This window comes from Ostrinia nubilalis, chromosome 24, assembly GCF_963855985.1.
Source record: "Ostrinia nubilalis chromosome 24, ilOstNubi1.1, whole genome shotgun sequence".
Classification (NCBI taxonomy): Eukaryota; Metazoa; Arthropoda; class Insecta; order Lepidoptera; family Crambidae; genus Ostrinia; species Ostrinia nubilalis.
In genome coordinates this window covers 6739359-6761137 of record NC_087111.1, presented here as the reverse complement: position 1 = coordinate 6761137, position 21779 = coordinate 6739359, and the positions used below count along the sequence as shown (strand labels likewise).

The following is a 21779-nucleotide window of genomic DNA, read 5'->3' as shown; positions in this document are numbered from 1 at the left end:
GATACCAAAAAAGTTTAACAAAATCTAAATTAAATATTATGCCTGTGTTGTCTAAATGGGTTCACCACAACAGTCCAGTGTTCGACGGGGATAGACTACTATACCTTCAGTCTTTTTATTGGACAACGGGTATTATCATCATCATCATCATCATTTCAGCCATAGCACGTCCACTGCTGAACATAGGCTTGATTTCCCAAAGATTTCCACAATAGCCGGTTGGTAGCGGTCTGCATTCAGTGCCTTCCTGCTACTTTTATGAGGTCGTCGATCCACCTCATGGGTGGACGTTCTACGCTGCGCTTTCCGGTACGTGGCCTCCACTCCAGAACCTTGCTGTTGCTGACCCATAGGCCGTCAGTTCTGCGTACTATGTGCCCTGCTCATTGCCACTTCAGCGATATTTTCGTTCGTTCGTTTCAGCCGAGAGACGTCCACTGCTGGACAAAGGCCTCCCCCAAGGATTTCCACAAAGACCGGTCCTACGCCGCTCGCATCCAGGCACCTCCCAGGTTGGGTAATATTTTCACCTCGACTGAATGGCATAATAGTGATTTCGATTTCAAATAAAACTGTGTTTTGTAATAAACCTATCTTACATGCAGTGGATCAATAAGGCACTAAAGTAGCTTTATTTATAAGCTCGTTATAAATAATACCGAGCAACATGGGACCGCTTTCAGTGCTAAAGGAATTTACGTCGGCGATACGTGCGTGGATACAATTTATTGGTTTTTCGCCTTGTTATCCCCACGACAAGTCACATTGTGCTAGCTGTTGATTTGTCGTATTGTTTAGGAATAGCGAAAAAGTACGGTTGAAATCGTATTGATTTAATGTCTAAAAAAATTGGACTTTTAGTTAAAAAATAGGAGTTTGAGGCGTATTTTATGCCTGGTGGATAAAAAAAATTAGGCCACCCCTAATAGGCGTTTGACCCATTTGAGTTAAAATAAGACGTACCAAATTAAAAGTCACAAAAATAGGGGTGACCTAATTTTTTTTGTCTATCATCCTTAACGTTCTGTATTCACAAACATTACTATGAGGTCTCACAGTGCGCGTGGACGCACAAGTTGACACACGAACCAATCACAGAGCTCTATTCAAGGCTGTGCGTTCGATTTGCTGCTTTACATAAACAAGCAGGCATTGCATCGTTTGTGAATACGGGCGTAAATGTATGACAGATTGTACAGTGCCCCTAGCTACTAATTTAAAGAACTAAAATCTTCATAGATTTTTTTACGTACTCGCTGGCGAGTACGCCTAACGTAAACTCATGGCAAGCACACTGATATTTAATATTAAATCAAGTAACACAGAGTAAGCACTATAATAATACAGATTAGGCAAGCCAACGGATTAGGGGAGTTCCGTGCGGATCTTCATGACTATTAGGGATAATATACTTCAGCTCTGGAAGAAACGAAAGGAAAATGGAAAGAAGCAGACTCATTAATAACGAATCACATGCGCAATTACCGGGAAGCCTCTTAACGGAGTCCATTAAAAGGGACTTCCTTGTTACTATACAGGGCTATATAAACTACTAGCTGACCCGGCCAACTTTGTTCCGCCTTAATGGCAATAAATAAGCAGACTTTTTTTTAAATTTCGAACGGGATAATAAGTATCCTATGTCCTTCTCCTGGCTCTAAACTACCTCCCTGACAATTTTCAGCTAAATCGGTTCAGCCGTTCTTGAGTTATAAGTGGAGTAACTAACACGACTTTCTTTTATATATGTTACTGTAAAAGCTCGAATTGCAGTAAATCCTAAGATATTCCAGTAAAACCTAAGATCTACCAATTCCTAATGGTAAATGTCCCAAAAGGTTTGCGATTCGAACTCTTACCACCATTTCGTTGGTAAATCTTAGGATTTACATTAATGGCACGGTAAATGTTGAAAAACAAAACATGTCATAACGTTCTCAGGGCATCTCATCATCATCATCATCAGAAATTACTTCAATTGGAAAAAATCGAATCTATCTTAATATTGAAGTTGCCCTCTTTGTATTTCTAGTCGCTCACTTAGTAATGTAATCGCACGGACAGAATTTTAATATCTAAAATGGATTAAACATAACCCACTCTTTGTAAGCTCGTTCTGCATTTGATTATTAATCAATATTCGTCGTTAGTTAAGTTGATTTTTCGCTTACTCAAATTCATACCGCTCAAGTTATTAAAACAGTATGCCATCGTCAGTCGCTAAGTTGTTTTTCAATCGATCTCTCATTGTTTTATTCCTAAAACCAACATCTACCAGCTGACAGAGGTAAAACCAAGTATACTGAATTCGAATGGTAAAATCTCGAAAAAATCGTCGTATTTTCAGAAATACTTACATTTTTTTATTTTATTTATTTATTTGGGTAAAAAAACAGTATTGAAGTACAGTAGCAAATAAATAGTAATAATATACCAATATTATCTAAATTCAACACCAGCATCATTTACCACAGTTTAGATAAAACAGTTAATTAAACTTGTGTTGAGAGTGGTCGTAGTAAACACTTATTACGTAGGTACAGGCGGTAGCACATCGAAGGAGACACTGTGGCATCTTCTGCGGCTGTCTAAATGCCATTTTGCGGCAAAAATCGCATGTAGACAACCACATCCATCATACCAACAAATATTTAAATGATGTTCTGCAACAAAAATGTATAGTCCGATGTGCCATCGCACTGACTGCATTTTTTTTTTTTTTTTTTTCTTTAATATTAATTTAAGTATTTAGGTTAGTAACAACAGAGTGTAGGCATATTAACAGATTCAGGTAAGTATAGTGAGAATTATTTAGTACCTAGTTATTTAATTTTTAGCGTTAAGAGTCGCATCTCAAAATAATTTGAAAATTATAAATAACTAGAAAAAATCGAACCGCCCAATCGTGGGTTCAATTCCCGCCCTAGGCAGCTCGACTCCCTCAAGCCATTCATAATATTTAGTACCTAATCGTATAATTTTCAATTAATTAATTAATATCGAGGTCCGACTATGCTGTGACACAGGTACGTTCATTTATAGTTCCTGCAACCCACGAAGGCGGGCGAGCCTGACCCGTGCGTGCACGCGTACATGAACTTGTCGATAATGTGATGTCTATCAACACTTTTGAAAACGAGTCACCACACATGTAAAGCCCACCCGCCCCCGCGAATCGCAACAACCTTACTTAGGATTAACTAATAATATCAGTTTCACGATTTGACACATAAGTTATGTTTCGAAAGTTGCAAAGCAATATAAAGACATTACGATTAGTCAGTCAGTCAGCGCCACGAAGCGTTTCTATTAGAAGTTTTTTGAATTTACTAGGCCTCTCTGCCATTATGTCAATAGTGTTAAAGAGTTGATTATATGTGTGAACAAGTCGATACAATGGTGAGCGCTTACCCGCGTTAGTGCGGCACCAAGTGGTTGCAAATAATTTACATGGGTTTCGGCAGTGAGCCCTAGTAGGAACTCTGTAATACAATTTGTCTATGATAGGAATACAGTCGTATCTATTATGGCACAGGTCGTACAATAACATGGCACCTAGCTGCTTGCGTCTGTCTGTGAGCCTTAGGAGTTTGTATCTATCAATGAGCTGAACATATGGTAGTCTACCGCGGCGGCAACGGAAGTGCATTGCACGTAAAAATTTTTTTTGAACCATTTCCAGAGCGTCAACATATTTATGGTAAAACGGGTCCCAAATGGATACCGCGTATTCAAGTTGGGATCTAATTAGAGCGTTGTAAAGGCACAAAAAGGTTGTAGGTTGCAAAAATTGTGTGCTTGAGCGCATGACAAAGCCATACATCTTCAATGATTTATTAATTATATTATCTACATGTAGGTCGAGATGGAGTTTACTGTCTAGTGTTACTCCTAAGTCCCTGATGGAATTAACAACATCAAGAGTAACACCTGTTAGATTGTATGCATAGTCGCTAACTTGTTTCTTTTTAGTGAAAATTATTACTTTACATTTGTTAATACTGAGGCTAAGTTTGTTGTTTACACAATAGTGAGAAAAGCGATTCAAATCAGATTGAAATTTAATGTGATCATTATAGTTTTCTATAATGTGGAAAATTTTTAGATCATCTGCATACAACAGGAAGTCGCAAAATTCAAAACAGTGATCTATGTCATTTAAGAATAATGTAAAGAGAAGTGGGCCTAAAATAGAGCCCTGAGGGACGCCAGAGCTTATATTCACAAAATCAGACTCGTAGCCACCTATAACCACCTTTTGTGTGCGATTTGTTATATATGACTTAAACCAGCGCCATAGATTACCGCGAATACCATTATAAGCAATCTTGTCCAGTAGCAATTTATGGTCCACCCTGTCGAATGCCTTCCGAAAGTCTGTGTAGACACTATCAGTTTGCTTGTTATTATCCATGCTTTCAAATAGATATGTTGTATATATTAATAAATTTGTAGTAGTACATTTACCAACTCATGTCGGTAAATCCTAAAACTTACACTTAAATCTTAAGATTAACCGTAGTTCGAGCTTTTACAGTAACATATATATAACAGTTTACCTTTCCCCTGGGACAAACTTGACCTTCATTGGTTGGGTTTTTATGGCGGTCAAGCTGTAGATTCTAGCTACACAGGAGTTGCAGTGGTGGGAACTAGAGCTGGGAATAGTCCCGTTTAGCAGCCTTTATCACAAACTAGCGGCCTCTCGCGACTTTGTACGCGTGGATCCCGTTTTACTCCTTCAGGGGTTGAATTTTGCAAAATCCCATCTTAGTGAGCACCTACGTTCTAATAAAAGGAACCCCCATGCAAAATTTGAGACTCCTAGTACTTGCAGTTTCTGAGATTTCGTCATGAGTGAGTGAGTGAGTCAGTCAGTGAGCTTTCGCTTTTATTTAAATAGATTATCCTCTATACCTATTTAACTAGCAGCTTTTCTCACAAAAAAAGAAACATTGACAATTCTGGGTTTTTTTAACTTTTTAATATCGTGCTGATTTTGGGGTTATCCCGTCTCCTTTTCGTGCAAGTATTTATTGTAATGCGTGGAATACGCACGCGGGATAATAAATACTAGTGTGAAAAGGACACTTTTGGGTGTCACGCATGTGGGGCAATCCGGACGATATTAAAAACACCCTTAGGCTGAGTTGCACCACCCAACTTTGACCGTAACTTATTAAGATAACCGGTGCTTTTTGTATGGAGTTTGACAGATTTTTGACATTTGTTAAAGTAAGTTGATGCAACCCAGCCGTAGAGTTTAAAGAGTTTATCAAAACTATCTTTGTATCCAAAGCGAAATATCGTTAAGGATCCTGAGATAGACAGTGTGATAAGAAATATTGTGACGTCAAGAGACGGTAAGACGGTTTGATTTTGTTTTTGTCAACTTTAAGCATTCATTGACCGGTTGGTAGCGGCCTGCGTCCAGCGCCTTCCTGCTACCTTGTGGGTCGACGTCCCACGCTGCGTTTTCCGGGCGGCCTCCACTCCACACGCATGGAAATCATTGGGGAAGGCCTATGTTCAGAAGTGGACGTCCTATAGCTGAAATGATAATGATGATGATGTTGATGAAACATTCATTAGAGTCATCAGCTACAACCGTACTCAAAGAAATACTCTGTATAAAAAGCTTCAAAAACAAGATTACTACCATACACCTAAGTAGGTAGCTCTCACGATTACAGGACCTTATTTTCAGTTCTACGCTTTTTCCTTTCACCAGGTTTTAATTACAAAGGGTTGTTTATCCAGCCCGCTTGAATAATTTAATATAAGATTATGATCTTCTAAAGATGTTCGCGTAATTTTATATTATCAGTCAAGGCTATCTTATCAGTATTAAATGCTAGCTGTGTCCGCGATTTCATACGCGTGAAAATAGTTTGAATTACATTTCCCGTTTTTGCAACATTTTTCGATAATTGTTTTGGTTGTAGGGTGATGTTATAATCCTAAAACCTCCCTCAATAAATGGGCTATCTAACATTGAAATATTTTTTCAAATCGGACTAGTAGTTTCTGAGATTAGCGCGTACAAGTAAACAAACACTCTTCATAGAATAGATTACGAGTATAGAGTGGAAAAATTTAAACTACCTACTGGCCCTATTTCAAAAAATCTTTCACCATTAGAATCTTATATTATTTCTTACTAGCTTTCCGCCCGCGGCTTCGCCCGCGTGGAATTTTGTCTGTCACAGAAAAACCTTATCGTGCGCGTCCCTGTTTCAAAAACCGGGATAAAAACTATCCTATAATTCCTTTCCCGGGACTCAAACTATCTCTATGCCAAATTTCATCAAAATCGCTTCAGTGGTTTAGGCGTTAAGCAAGACAGACAAACAGAGTTACTTACGCATTTATATTAATAATATTAGTATAGAAAGTATAGAATAGTATAAAAGTATAGATGAACATACACGGTGAAGTTCGCCGGGGCAGTCACTATTAAAAATGATATAGGTATTTTCATATACCCATGTGGCAAGTATACCAGGGTATTTGGGTCATGTATACGCTAGGATGCGGCAATGTGAACATACATATATTATGTATTTTCAGTCGTTTCATGTACGAAGGGCAGTTCGTTCTAATGATGGGGTGTACAGTTTTTCCTGGTATTTCTTCCGCTAAATTTTGGCTTAACATAGTTATCTTTATGCGCAAAACACGAGAACTGTTGGACCAATTGAGCATTTTTAATTTATTCGTGATAGTCTTAGGAAGAAGGTAAGGAAGAAAGATAAGAAAATGTAGGTAGTTAAAGTTTTTTTTTGGAAAAAAGCGGAAAACACATTCATTTTCTGTATGGGATGTGTATTTCTACAGGGATATTATTGTATTATGATGATGGTAAAGACGTCTTTCCAGTTTACAATAGTGTCCTAAAACTTTTTGGTTCATTAGTATCAAAGGCGTATTTTGCAAAAAAGAAATAGAAAAGACAAAGACGTTTTACCTTCAAAGGAAAAAGACAATCACCAATTTTGGTATTCAATCCTATCCACGCTTCAAGAATGAGTATGTAACCTACGCTACGAGAACATCGTAGTCGTCTACGGTACTACGGCTATGCTACGCACGTAGCTTCCTCAATCCGCGTCGAGGGGGTATCAAAATGAATTATGTGCCCACAGGGTACGCTGGAGTGAGACTAAAAATAGGCACACGGTCGCTAATATTAGATATGTACTACCCGTTCGCGCTAAGTTTGCGTTTGCCGGTCTGTGAAATGCGCGTCCCCTCCCCCAACCGCGATTAAACACAATTAGTTAGTGATTAAACGCAATTAAGTGTCTTATTTTACGCAAATACACAATTTTTATCAATAATACTGATAAAAAATATTTTCAATATAGTTTGCTATACTTATAGACGCTTTCCTTCGGGTGACGTCATATCGCCAGCGGCAAACTTATCGCGAACGGATAGTACTTGTGTTTTAGTCCAGGCGCAGACTACCGATTTTCAGTCGGCCGATATTTTGGGCTGATTCTAATTTGTTTTTTATCGCAAGTTTCGTCACTTACTCCATGACCATGGCGCTTGCAACAGCGCCGAACTATCGGAAACTCAAAATTAAGTAGCAATCCCGTCAGAAATAATATTTAAGTTTTCTTCGTTAATTATAACAAAATAAATATCTACGCTATGCTTTGTAGACTATACTACTAATCAGGAATAAAAAGTAATAAAACTAGGTAATTGGTTATAAAATTTTAATTGAAATACATATTTTTCATTTTATACATACGACTCTGGGTTATTAAATTACATTTACCTACGTTCATCTACTAAATAAAATTGTAAAAAAATAAATAATTGATTATCTATTAGGATAAAGAAATACATTATGTATTACAAAATGTTACATTTTATAATATAAGGACGTGGCACTTACTTTTACGAGTAGTTACATAAACACTATAGATAGAAAAAATTTGTGTAGTAATATTTGACTATGTATACATTTTTATATGTTACCGACTAACGTAAAGTGTAAATTGGTTAAGTCATAGGTTAAGTGTAATGTGTAAAATTGTATTTGTATGTTGATTAGAACGTTAATTTTTAAGTGTCTAATGCCCGTTTTCACCATCAATCCCTATTTTTAAAGTGATCCCTATGAAAATAAAATTCATGACGTTATGTGTTACCATTGGGATCACTTAAAAATTTGGGATTGATTAACGCATAATGTATAATGCGTAAAGATAGTAGTCATGTAGAATGCTTTGAGTATTGATTTAATGATCTAAATAAGGTAACGAGTAGGTACATTTTATAGATGTAGTAGGGGATACTGAGGAGAGTTGTGTGAGCTCGCAACAACGTGCATTTGTTGGCTCGAGACTTGAACTAAAATCACGCAATGTTACGAGCTTGCTAGTAGTTGATAAGTTCCAAAAAATCGACAATGTCACAACTCTCCTCTCTAGATCTCCCCTAGTATTGTGGAATATTTTAATATTGATTTAAGGACCTGTACTGGACCTTACAGGAATTCGTTGACGGGTTGTGGCAGCACCAAAGATTCCTCAGTCAACCTATCTAGCCTTCCAAAATAAATTACATCGGATATTAACTTCTGTGCTATAATAACTTGACGGTTATTCAACTTTTGGAGTTGAACGCTTATTGATTTTCCTATAATGTCCCAATCGTCGTCCTTGGTTTGGTCATACTGAACTGATTTATCAGCTTTTTCTATTATTACTTGGTCGTTTATTTGTTTCTCAGGTGTTTTTTCTTTAATATGCTTACTTTTCTTCTTGTGTGGCATGTAATTATTGTTCTCAGCATATTCCCTTTCGTTAATAATTACTTCTTCGACTGATGATGCCTCCTGAAAGGTTTTACAACATTATGTCTTATTCAATAGGGAGGGGACATAGAATACAATTAATTTAAAAGTATCATTGACAAAAGAAATTAAAATTAGTTCATTATTGGTAGTGTTAGCATGCCTATTAGCTCAGTAAAAAACTGCATTAATTTCTGAATAAGTTAATAAGTTAACACTGATTTATAGAATAATAAATAAGAGAAAAACCTGTGCTAAGACAGATACTTATTAGTACACAGCTTTCGTATGCCAAATTGACAGCTGACAAGTGCTGACAACACTACAAAAGGTCTTTTACCATCGTAATAAGATAAGGGTGAGGTTGAGAGAGGAGGTAACTCAATTAAGACCCTAATTCTGTGGACATAGAATGCATATTGATTCGACCCCTAAGCATGACCAGTGTCAGGGGACTATGTGTCTTATGTGAACGGCATTCGGATAAAATTTAATGGTCCAGGATGAAATTCAGAATCAAAAAGGGTTGATTCTACTGTTCAAATACAATAACTGGCCGAGAAACCCATATCGCTGACCGGCTATTTTTATGGAAAAATACATTTCCTTTTTACATGTTATAAAAATGGTCGTAAATCATTGAGCAGTAAAGTCAGTATTACCTTGGCTTTTGCACAAAACTAAGGTACATATCAGCAATCACGTTTAAAACTGGATTAAAGTCAACCATAGATACGATTCTGTGCATGAAAGCACATTGTAATCACAGGTTTGTCTCTGTTCTTAATATTTTGTAGTCTTAACTAGAATGTTATTGAATACTATGCTATAAATAGTTTCAAAAGGGCTTAACATAGGCAGGAAAGCTATACCAGCAGAGTGGGGTCCTTTTCAACTATTAACTAAAATGTCATTTTAATAAGTAATTTTATTCTGAGGCCACATTTGCCAGCAAAATACACAATTCAGATCTTAATTATTTCTACGTTATGATTTGGCATGATGAAGCTGTCATCGCCTAGCTAGAGACAAAAGTTTCAAAATAAATAAAGATAAAAAAGTACTTTTTATAAAAATATACTTATACGTACTTCACTATCCCTGAGTATTGTACAGTCGTCCTCCATAAGTGCTTCTCTGTTATTACTATCTCTGAGTATCATACAGTCGTCCTCCATAAGTGCTTCTCTGTCCTTGATAATTGTACAATCGTCTTCCACCGCCTCACGCCGCATAAAATGGTACGCGTGGTAGAACCATAGAGTTGGTTCGTAGATCTTGTCAGTTTGTTTTGCTTTTTGAACCTAAAACAGAGCAAAAAAGTTAACTGATGATTCCAAATTTCAAAGCATTCATTGTTTTTTTAAACATTTTTTTTTTATATTTTGAAATTGGAAAATAAGATTTTTTGGCTATGGCCACCCGCGCTAATAAATTGTATAGAATTTTAAAAGAATCTGCTGCGTTGCCTGTCCTGTTGTTTTTTTTTTAGTAAGGGTAAGTAAGGCTAGGGAAATGGAGTACACAAAGCATGACGTGTAAAACTTTTTAGGGCAGTAACACACGTCCCAAATGTAGTTTGCTCTACTTACGGAATAACATTTGCTCAAGCCCAGACTGTTACTGTTAACTTACCTAGATTGTTAGGTATGCAATACCTATTGCAAATAAATAAATAAGCAATAAGGATTTACTTAAGATTTGAATAAGTAGTAACAGTGGGCTGAGTGTGAATTTAAAAAATGTATGAAAATTTTAGTTTTTAACGTTTCCCACTAGGGGCGTAGTTATTATTCTGTGGTAGTATGTATGCTGAAGAAATTTGAGGTCTTCTCACAGAATATTGGATCAACCTATCAAGGGTAATAATAATTACAAACTGAGCGTTAAATATCACTGCTTAGTAAACTTCCCATATTGTTAAGAAATTTAAAGATCCAGATTAAATAAGAAGGATGATTAAAACGTGTGTAGGAGGGCGCACGTTAACACATATTTTATAAGCCTTGTCAGATATTTGTTTAAAAATAAGTTTAAGTAAAAAGGTCTTATGTTCATGACATTAAGGCTGGGTTGCACCATCTTACTTTGACTTTTACAAACGTCAAAAATCTGCCAAACTCCATACAAAAAGCACCAGTTATCGCTATAGTTACCGTTAAACTTAGGTGGTGCAACTCAGCCTAAGAGTAAAAGTCATTTACCTTACCTTTCTCAACTCGTTAAAGTAACTGGTCCTCATATGTTCCAACTTCTTTTTAAGCGTTTTCGGGGTAGCCTTAGGCTGTATTGTTTTGTATATGTCTAGCAATACCCTATACCCTTCATTCCTCAAGTGTTTGTTGTAGTATTTATCAGTGGAATTGTTCCATATGTAGGGCATTTCTTTAAGGGTTTCTATGAGGTTTAAGTACACTTCTTTTTCTCTAATTGTGGCCATTATAACGGAGTAATAACACTAAATCACAAACGAGTCCGCTCCCAGAGCGCTGCGCGCGCCGACTGGCGTCCCTAACATGTCTAGTGATGTCCTGATGGATGACAAATCAAGTTATCGAATATCAACTCGCGTAACGAATGGGTCGTGTCGTCGTTGTGATAGGGGTGCGGCTTGTAAGGCCAAGAATGTAGATGGTTCTCAGTTTTATCGATAAATAGATGGTAATGAGATTGATGTACAACCATCCGGAAACGTAGTACGATGGTAATATTGGTTAATTTCTTTCAATTACCCTGTCATCGTCCAAGAAGAAATCTCTTTATAGATAGAGGTAATCCCGCTAGTACTTTCTATATTTCTTGTCTGTAAATCTGTGCAAAAACTGACAAATAAAATAAATTTAGTTTGTCATAGTAAAATAGAATGTAAACTAAATACGTATTATAGTGTCCTTCTATGGCCGTCGTTTTCTCGTTGACTAGATGTTAATCAGATCCAAAAGTTATTTTTGTAACTCACCGTATTGAATCCTACGCAATACCTATTATCATTTGAACAAACATAACTCTGTCTCTGTGGACGTGTTTTTTATCGAACTCGATACACAATACTCGGCAAACCTATCACATCACTACTCACCCACCCCAACTAGAAAGATCCACGAGTGAGGGATGCAAACAAGTACCTATAAGTCTGTGCCAGACAGCAGGCATGAATGGAGCAAAACAGAATCAGCTTTTACCCCTTGTTTCAACCAATTATACTTAAACTAGCGGCCGCCCGCGACTTCGTACGTGTGGATCCCGTTTTACCCCCTTTAGGGGCTGAATTTTGGAAAATCGCGTCTTAATGAGGAGCTACGTTCTAAAAGGAACCCCCATGCATTTGAGACTCCAAGCACTTGTAGTTTCTGAGATTTCGTTATGAGTGAGTGAGTCAGTCAGTGACCGTTCGCTTTTTTTTATGTGACAGGAGATTATACTTAGATATAGATTAACCATTATTTTCAACATTTTGCAGTATTAGCAAGTTATTTATAAAATAAACAAAAAGAAAAAACAACAGTCAACTGACCCTAAGTAGACAATCTAAAAATCATTATTATTCTTGTCACACAAAAATAGTTTGTTCACATCACTAGGTACATAACAATTCAGTTAAAATATGTACTTTCAATGTAGGTCAGCCTTATTTGTGAGCAAGATTGGAAATTCATCAACTATAGTGATTGTTTAGTCATACACCACAGTACAGTTTATGAAAATCCTGTCTTGTAACCTTGACCACGGGATTTATATTTTTTTAATTAAATACTGACACTGCAAGAATGTATTTTAGATGATTCAGTGCTTCTGGTTTTTTTTTATTTTCAGCCGAGTTGCAATAAGTTGCATACACTTTAACTACAAAGTATAACAAACGTTAGAATTTTGTCAAAGTCCATACAAAAATACCGGTTATAGTTATACACTCGCGAGCAAAAGTATGGAATCACTTACATGAAGTTGTTTCCACGCGATCTTGTGTACTAACGAATTTGTTAGTAACAAAAAAGTGGCATCATTTTAAAGATTAAACTTTTATCTTTAAATTGATACCAAATTCATTTAAATCACACCAGTATTTAAAAAGATATCCCGGCTGATGTGAAGAAGTAACGAAAAAGACATGTATGAAGTGTTTGATACGTCGCGAGTTGCGGCCTATTTACCCCCTATAAAAGCACGCGTTTTCGGATTTTTGCTTTCACACGTTGATTCATACACATCTCCGCTTCTTTTGACACTTTACCTGGGATTCTACACCTTCAGAAGCAGCACAAATCGTTGCACTATTGCAAGAAGGGCTCGGCCAGCGGGCTGTCGCACGTCAGCTCCACATAAGCCAGTCCTGGGTTTCGAAAGTTTTAAGACGCTTTCGGGAGACTGGTGGCTTTATCCCGAGACCAAGTTCTGAACAGCGCCGGCGCACATCGCAGAGGGAAGACCGTTTTTTCATGTCAACCTCTCTATGAAATCGTCATTTAACTGGAATCGACGTCCAGTAAGAGCTCAGAAATGTTCGTAGGATAGCTGTTAGCGAGTAGACAGTTTGTCTAAGACATAAGCAATAGAATTTAACTCCAAAAAGGCCTGCCACAGGCTCGAAACTGACGGCAGGTCACCGATAAGCACGCTTTCAATTTGCTCGTACACATCTCGATGTTAAGTCGAGCAAGCCACCCCCATAAGCCACTGTTTCAGCGAACCAGCACTGCACAAATCGCTCCTCAGGCCGCCTATAAACCCGACCTCTTCGACTGCTGCCCTGCAAACACAGTTTGCATTCATCGGAGAACAGAACTCGCCTCCATTTCTCGCCTTCCCATTGAAATGTGTACGAGCAAATTGAAAGGGTGCTTATCGGTGACCTGCCGTCAGTTTCGAGCCTGTGGCAGGCCTTTTTGGAGTCAAATTCTATTGCTTATATCTTAGACGAACTGTCCACTCGCTAACAGCTATCTTACGAACATTTCTGAGCTCTTGATGGACATCGATTCCAGTCAAATGACGATTTCATAGAGAGGTTGACATGAAAAAACGGTCTTCCCTCTGCGATGTGCGCCGGCGCTGTTCAGAACTTGGTCTCGGGATAAAGCCACCAGTCTCCCGAAAGCGTCTTAAAACTTTCGAAACCCAGGACTGGCTTATGTGGCGCTGACGTGCGACAGCCCGCTGGCCGAGCCCTTCTTGCAATAGTGCAACGATTTGTGCTGCTTCTGAAGGTGTAGAATCCCAGGTAAAGTGTCAAAAGAAGCGGAGATGTGTATGAATCAACGTGTGAAAGCAAAAATCCGAAAACGCGTGCTTTTATAGGGGGTAAATAGGCCGCAACTCGCGACGTATCAAACATTTCATACATGTCTTTTTCGTTACTTCTTCACATCAGCCGGGATATCTTTTTAAATACTGGTGTGATTTAAATGAATTTGGTATCAATTTAAAGATAAAAGTTTAATCTTTAAAATTGTGCCACTTTTTTTGTTACTAACAAATTCGTTAGTACACAAGTTCGCGTGGAAACAACTTCATGTAAGTGATTCCATAGTTTTGCTCGCGAGTGTAGTTACTGTTAAAGTTAAGAAGGTGCAACTGAGGCTAGTTATGGACTTTTTAAATTCACAAAAATGCATTTGGACTAAAATTTTGTAAAGTGTAGAGCTAGTTATAAAATAACCTAACCTAAACCTTAACTTGCGACGATATTCAATAAAACGACGAAGCACTTCGAGAAAAGGTAGGTACTTAGTGCCCCCGCGATTTTCCTGGCTCGTCTTGGCGGGGGCACTACCGTGCCCTCATATTTCAATAGCATTCGATATTTAAATGTTTGTAACTTTTAAAAAGAACAACAAGCATTTGTTCACACGAAGTTTTCCAATAAAAAAGCTTTTGTTCCAGACTGGAGAGGATGAAGGGTGTTTCGTTTGCAAATGGAATTCCAGATTCCAGATTCGCAATGTCCGTTCAAAACAATTTCAATAGTTCACTGAGCAAGACCCTGTTGAATATACAAGAAATGTTCATTCAAATGTTCAATGAATTCCGATAGTTTTTCGAGTGTACGTTTATCCCGTCAAAACATAAATGTGAAATGAGAGCCAAGTTCAATATTATGATCGTGGTTGTTGACTTCAACGACAAAAGAAGTGAGATATAACACGCATCATAAATGTGCACGTAAAAGATTAAGCAAAGTGAAACCCCTTAGATTAAAAACTGTTCCTTCCTAGCTAAGACAAAATAATAATTTCTTACAATGTTCAATTTTGCTTCGTTGTCTGGTTATTAGGTATTATTACTAGTATATTCGCAAGGACATAAATTCCCATTACTGGTGATCTAAATCCACCACTGAACACATCTCGAAAGAAAAATCAATTTCCTATTCGTTTTATCATTTTATTGGAAGGTAATTCCACACTTTGACCCATGTCAGTGTCTCGAAACATGGACGTAAATGGAATACAATTTTGTTATAAAATAAACGCGTCTTTTCTATTTACTTAAAGTTTGTTAGGGTTTCAGCATTTGTTTGCCTTTTTAATTAAGCTTGTTACGTACGCCTAATCTATGAAGATCGCTGCATCGACGCTGACCCAGTTTACCCAAATCAACATTGCAACTGCACTATGGACCGCGAGGAGCAGCATCAGCAAAATGCGCCTCTCATGACGACAGCGGCGACGTTTCATTAATTTTACTAATTATTTTATAATCATATTCGTTTCATACTTCGAGACGGTATCACTAGGCTAGGCTAATTTTAGTATAATTGTAATTTCTTTCTTTTAAATTAAATTTAATTAAATAAAGTTTGCTTTTTCTTGGAACCTCCGGTTGCAGCTAACAAAATTAGCTCAGTGTTCTATTTTCAAGCAACATCTTTTTATTATGTACTAGCTTTCCGCCCGCGGCTTCGCCCGCGTGGAATTTTGTCTGTCACAGAAAAACTTTATCGCGCGCGTCCCTGTTTCAAAAACCGGGATAAAAACTATCCTATGTTCTTTCCCGGGACTCAAACTATCTCTATGCCAAATTTCATCAAAATCGGTTGCGAGGTTTAAGCGGGAAAGCGTAACAGACAGACAGACAGACAGACAGACAGACAGACAGAGTTACTTTCGCATTTATAATATTAGTTGGGATTTATTTTTATACTAGTGACATGCCCCGGCTTCACACATGCGCTATGTATGTTACACTACACATATAACATTTATCTATTTATTATGTTATAAAACTCCATTAAAAACAGTTCAGTAGTTTAAAAGATCTAAGCATCTAGCGAAAGCGACTTCATTTTATACTATGTAAAGTATAGTAAATAATTTAAGGATTTGATGATTTACTAACTCATTTATTAATCAATGGAAGGATTTTTTTGTTTACTCTATTTTATTTTACTATAAAAAAATTGGGGGAGGCCTACGTTCAGCAGTGGACGTCCTATGGCTGAGATGATGATGATGATGATGAAAAATCACCATCAAAGCTACACCTGATTAAGGGTGTATGTTTATTTTTTATTTGAGTATACAACCTTCGTTACCAAGTTACGAAGGGCCAGTGAATGTGTCAGTTACGTGGTAACGTCTTTTCGCTTCTTTAACGACCCTAACACATGTTATTTGATTCCGTATTACTTCCTGAAGTTATATAAAGGTACCAATAAAAGCCCTTCCTTTGAACGTGTGGGTGCCGGAAAATTTCCACGTATAAAACATATTGTTGGAGCTGAGGAAAATCTTATAGGCCTATAAGCTGTTCTTTCTTAAATGCTTTTAGTTTCCCTTGTATTGACTTGTGTTTCGTAGGAGGTCTATCGTAATTTATAGACTAAGGCTGAGTTGCACGACCTAACTTTAACCGTAACTATAACGATAACTGGTGTGTTTTGGAATTTGACAGATATCTGACATTTGTTAAAGTTAAAGTAAGATGGTGCAACCCAGCCTAACTGTCTTCGTGCACTCGAAACAGCGTTGCCAGACGTCCCGATTTTGGCGGGACGTCCCGAATTTAAATCAAATTTAAATGTCCCGCGCGGGACAGGCTCGGTCCCGCTTTTCGTTTTTTTTTCTTTTTTTATTCTAAAGACGAATTTAACGATAGAGTAAAATCTGATTTAAAATATTATTTTTTTGTTAAAATACATTTTTTATGGCTACTTTTGCTATTTTTGCATAATCACATGTGGTAAATTGTCACGTAAACGTAATTTTAAGACAAATAAAAAAAAATATTTGAAAACCTTTGATTATACAGGGTGTCCCAAAAACAATGGATAACCCTGTAACCATCGATAGGCTCGCCATGGTCTTCCTAACGTCCAATTTTGACCCCAGTAAAAATATCACCGTTTTCAAGATTTTTAAGTTTTTGTGCATTTTTAGAAAATTGCCACCTGCGATTACTTTTTCTCATGCCATTTCTACAAATGAGGATACTTTTCAATCTAGTTTTTTTCCTTATCACAAGGGATAGTTGGGCTATTAAAAGAAAAAATCAAATTTCAACAAACTAGTTTGAAAGTATGAAAATTTTAAGAAATTGCAGAGAAGAAGGAAAAATTTATTCATTGTCTTGCACTTTTGATCAGCCATTGTGTAAAAAAAATGTGGGAAGACCATCGTGCCCATTACTTTAAAAACTTCCTTGGTTAATTGAGATTCTGAAAATTTTTATTCTGTATTATTTTTATCTTATGGCTACTTGAATAGCAACTAGTATGAAAACTGCAAAAATGAGTTTTTCTCGTAATAGTTAAACTAGGACTGCATAGTGGCATTAAAAAATTGATAATTTTTAGCGTAGGAATTTTAATAAAGCAACATTTTATCATCATCATCATCATCATTTCAGCCATATGACGTCCACTGCTGAACACAGGCCTGTACCCCAATGATTTTCATAATGACCGCTTGGTAGCGGCCTGCATCCAGCACCTTCCTGCTTACCTTTATGAGGTCGTCGGTCCACTTTGTAGGTGGACGTCCTACGATGCGCTTTCCGGTACGTAGCCTCCACTTGAACCCTGTTGCCCCATTGGCCATCCGTTCTGCGTTTTTGTGATTACTTAATTTTTGTTTTACACCTTATAAATGTGCCTATAGACAGATACCCGTGATGATACACGGCTCGGAAACGTGGATTTTTTGCACAGCGTGCTATGGAAGGGGCTATGCTCGGGTTTCTTTACGAAACCGTATCAGAAATTAGGAGACCTGTAAACGAACTAAAGTCGCTGACATAGCCCGACGGATCAGCAAGCTGAAGTGGCAAAGGGCAAGGCACAGTAGTTTGCAGAACTGAGGCAGCAGGGTTCAAGTGGAGGCTACGTACCGGAGAGCGCATCGTAGGACGTCCACCCACAAAGTGAACCGACGACCTTATAAAGATAAGCAGGAAGGTGCTGTATACTGTAAGCGGTCATTATGAAAATCATTAGGGTACAGGCCTATGTTCAGCAGTGGACGTCCTACGGCTGAAATGATGATGATGATAAAATGTTGCTTTATTTAAATTCCTACGCTAAAAATTATCCATTTGTATTTAATGCCACTATGCAGTCCTAGTTTAACTATTACGAGAAAAACTCATTTTTGCAGTTTTCATACTAGTTGCTATTCAAGTAGCCATAAGATAAAAATAATACAGAATACAGGCTTCTGATACCTTTTTAGAATCTCAATTAACCAAGGAAGTTTTTAAGGTAATGGGCACGATGGTCTTCCTACATTTTTTTTACACGATGGCTGAACAAAAGTGCAAGACAATTAATTAATTTTTCCTTCTCTTCTGCAATTTCTTAAAATTTTCATACTTTCAAACTAGTTTGTTGAACTTTGATCTTTTCTTTTAATAGCCCAACTATCCCTTGTGATAAGGAAAAAAACTAGATTGAAAAGTATCCTCATTTGTAGAAATGGCATGAGAAAAAGTAATCGCAGGTGGCAATTTTCTAAAAATGCACAAAAACTTAAAAATCTTGAAAACGGTGATATTTTTACTGGGGTCAAAAATGGACGTTAGGGAGATCATGGCGAGGCCTATCGATGGTTACAGGGTTATCCATTGTTTTTAGGACACCCTGTATAGGTACGCTTTTTTACTATGTCCCGCTTCTGACGGAAGAATCCCGCTATTTTCACAAGTCCCGACTTGGCGAAAAAAAAACTGGCAACGCTGACTCGAAAGCTTGTAAGGTTGTTCGTTTTATTTGAACAAATTATGTAATTGTAAACTTGCAATATTACAAGAAATGTAATATCCAAAATAGACACAAAAATATGTTTTATAAAATGCTAAAAAGGTTATAAATAAAATATAACTGTCCTGATTAACCACCGGACAGTTTTTAACAGCCTATCTAATAAGTACCTACCCAATATGTACTTAACTGAAAATTTTTCAGTTACTTTCCAATACAAGTTATTCCTGCCACTGTATTTGTTATAATACAGGGTGTTTCCGCCAAACACCCATGTAGGTATAATACATGTTATGATGTGTTCGATCCCCCTAAACCCTTGTCAAGGATTTCTCCTGGAATTTGAGATGCTATTCATCGGCCATTTTGTATCGGATCACTTAATTGGCCGAGGTCGAATTTTGGATCAAATCACATTTTCTTTTGGCCAGAAAATTAGTGAGGTTAATTTATGAATTTATGAGGATTTACTGGGATGTACGTGGGACGTATTCACAAACATTACTATGAGGTCTCACAGCGCACGTGAACGCACAGGGTGACACACGAACCAATCGCAGAGCTCTATTCAACGCTGTGTGTTCGATTTGCTGCTTCACTTAAGCAAGCGTCGTTAGTGAATACGGGCGTTTGGTACTTCCAAAACTCCTTATTCGAAAAGAAGAATGCGACTGAATAAGGATCCCTAAGGCTGAGTTGCACTGCACCATCTTACTTTAACTTTGACAAACGTCAAAAATCTGTCAAACTCCATACAAAATGCACCGGTTATCGCTATAGTTACGGTCAAAGTTAGGTGGTGCACTAAGCCTAAGGCTGGGTTGTACCATCTTACTTTAACTTTAACAAACGTCAACAATCTGCCAAACTAAATACAAAATACACCGGTTATCGCTATAGTACGGTCAAAGTTAGGAGGTGCAACTAAGCCTAAGTTTTTTTGTAACTAAACTCGTAAGGTTGTATTGTTTGCAGCGGACGCCATATCTCCAGAAACACAATGAAAGACAGAATCAATTTGTTTTATCCCGAAAATAACAAGACAAACATCCGGGCGGTTTGAGCCGGATTTGAGACCCGGATGAAATACCTACGTAAAGTAATGGACACTGCGAATATAGCAACATTTTTGGGGTCCGTACACAAAAGAGGTCTTTAGACATAAACAAAATCAAATCAATCAATTTTAGGCATTTTTAGGTGTAGTAGTGTGTGGTGTGTTACCAGTGATAACTTATGGCTCGGAAACGTGGCCTCTCACTATAGGCCTTATACAGAAGCTCAAAGTTGCACAGCGTGCTATGGAGAGGGCTATACTTGATATATGGAAAGAATAATTATGTCACTAAATAATACACCATCAGAAGGATACGATTCCATTTGTACAAAAGTTTTGAAATCGTGCAAAGAGGAATTAAGTCCTCTGCTAGCGCATTTAGTTAATCTGTCAATGGAGCATGGAATCTTCCCAGAAAAACTAAAAATAGCAATTGAGAATGTTACTAGGTATGCAAAATCACTTGAAATCTATGTTACAGTTAGGCTTTTACATTTACAAATACATTAGTTTTTATTTCATTCAAAAATACCCAGTAGTTATGATTTTATAGGCATTCAAAGTTCGCTTAAATATTGAGTCCCGCCGACGGTCACGTGACCCCGCGTGACGTACATTCACAGTGGCCGCTCACTAGAAAACGGATATAAACATACTTAAATACATTTTTTTGTAAAAACAAACTTATTATACATATTAACACCCAGATCCATCACATAAATTAAAATTGAACCAAACCCAAACTTGATGTGATTGTGTCGTTTTATTGCGAATTACCTTCCAGCTCCATCATTAGACCCTGATTACTATATAGAATTAAAGTACTCATCAATACAAAACGAACGAGCCCAAACTCGATGGATTTAAGTCGTTTTATTTTAGAGTTCCTATGGCCACCTTCCAGCTCCATCATCAGATCAGCTCCATGTCATCATAATATTGCATGGTCATCCAAATTACATGTGTTTGCGAAATTTCAGCTTAATCGGTTGCCTGGAAGTGGGTCTTAATTCAACTTGTAAGATTCCACCCATACAAATATGAGCCAGTCACTGTAATATGACGTCACGCGCATATAATGGCGGGCCGGCCGCCGCCCGCACTTTTAAAATTCAATATCTTGGAAACTAATTGACGTATCGAAATAATTCTTTCACGTGTATTTTTTATTTTTAGCAGAGAATACAGAAAGCTAAAAAACAAAACTAGTGAACATTCTTCACCAATTAAAAAAAAGGGTGATAACATTAACATTGACAATTTCAGACCCGTGACATTAATTTCAATATTTTCCAAAGTTTTTGAAAAGGTTGTTCATGAACAAATTACGTCCTTTTTCAAGAAATTTAATGTGATCAATGAAAACCAGTTTGGTTTCCAAAAAAATAAATCAACAATACAGGCAGTCTTTGGCTTGGTTGATGATATTTTAAAAAATGTTAATGACAAAAAATATACATCGGTAATTTTCCTTGACATGTCAAAAGCATTTGATCGAGTCTCACATAAACAATTACTTGACAAATTGGAGGTCAATGAAATAAGAGGACCTGCTCACGATTGGCTAAAGTCATACTTGGAAAACAGATTGCAATGCGTCGAAATAGAACAGGTGAACGTTAGACACACTACACAGACCTACAGATCCTGCTTCACATATAACAGAAATGGAGTACCCCAAGGAAGTATTCTTGGTCCATTATTGTTTCTCTTGTACA

At 37.3% G+C, this 21779-nt stretch overlaps 2 protein-coding genes across 3 annotated transcripts in view; one reads left to right on the top strand and one right to left on the bottom strand.

The window, feature by feature from the left end:
* Positions 1-21779, top strand: part of LOC135083749 (soluble guanylate cyclase 88E) — a 179317-nt gene that overhangs the window by 10955 nt on the left and 146583 nt on the right. The window lies entirely within an intron of this gene.
* On the bottom strand, positions 7771-11613 carry LOC135083794 (uncharacterized). 2 transcript variants are annotated; one of them, XM_063978542.1, is made up of 4 exons: positions 11545-11613; positions 11022-11343; positions 9904-10116; positions 7771-8854 (listed from the first exon to the last, which is right to left on the bottom strand). In XM_063978542.1, exons 2-4 carry the CDS (start codon positions 11250-11252, stop codon positions 8504-8506), a joined length of 795 nt encoding a protein of 264 aa, XP_063834612.1. In that variant the 5' UTR covers positions 11253-11343; positions 11545-11613; the 3' UTR covers positions 7771-8503. The 2 variants fall into 2 exon arrangements, with proteins under 2 accessions (XP_063834612.1, XP_063834611.1); XM_063978541.1 differs by having other exon boundaries at positions 11022-11588.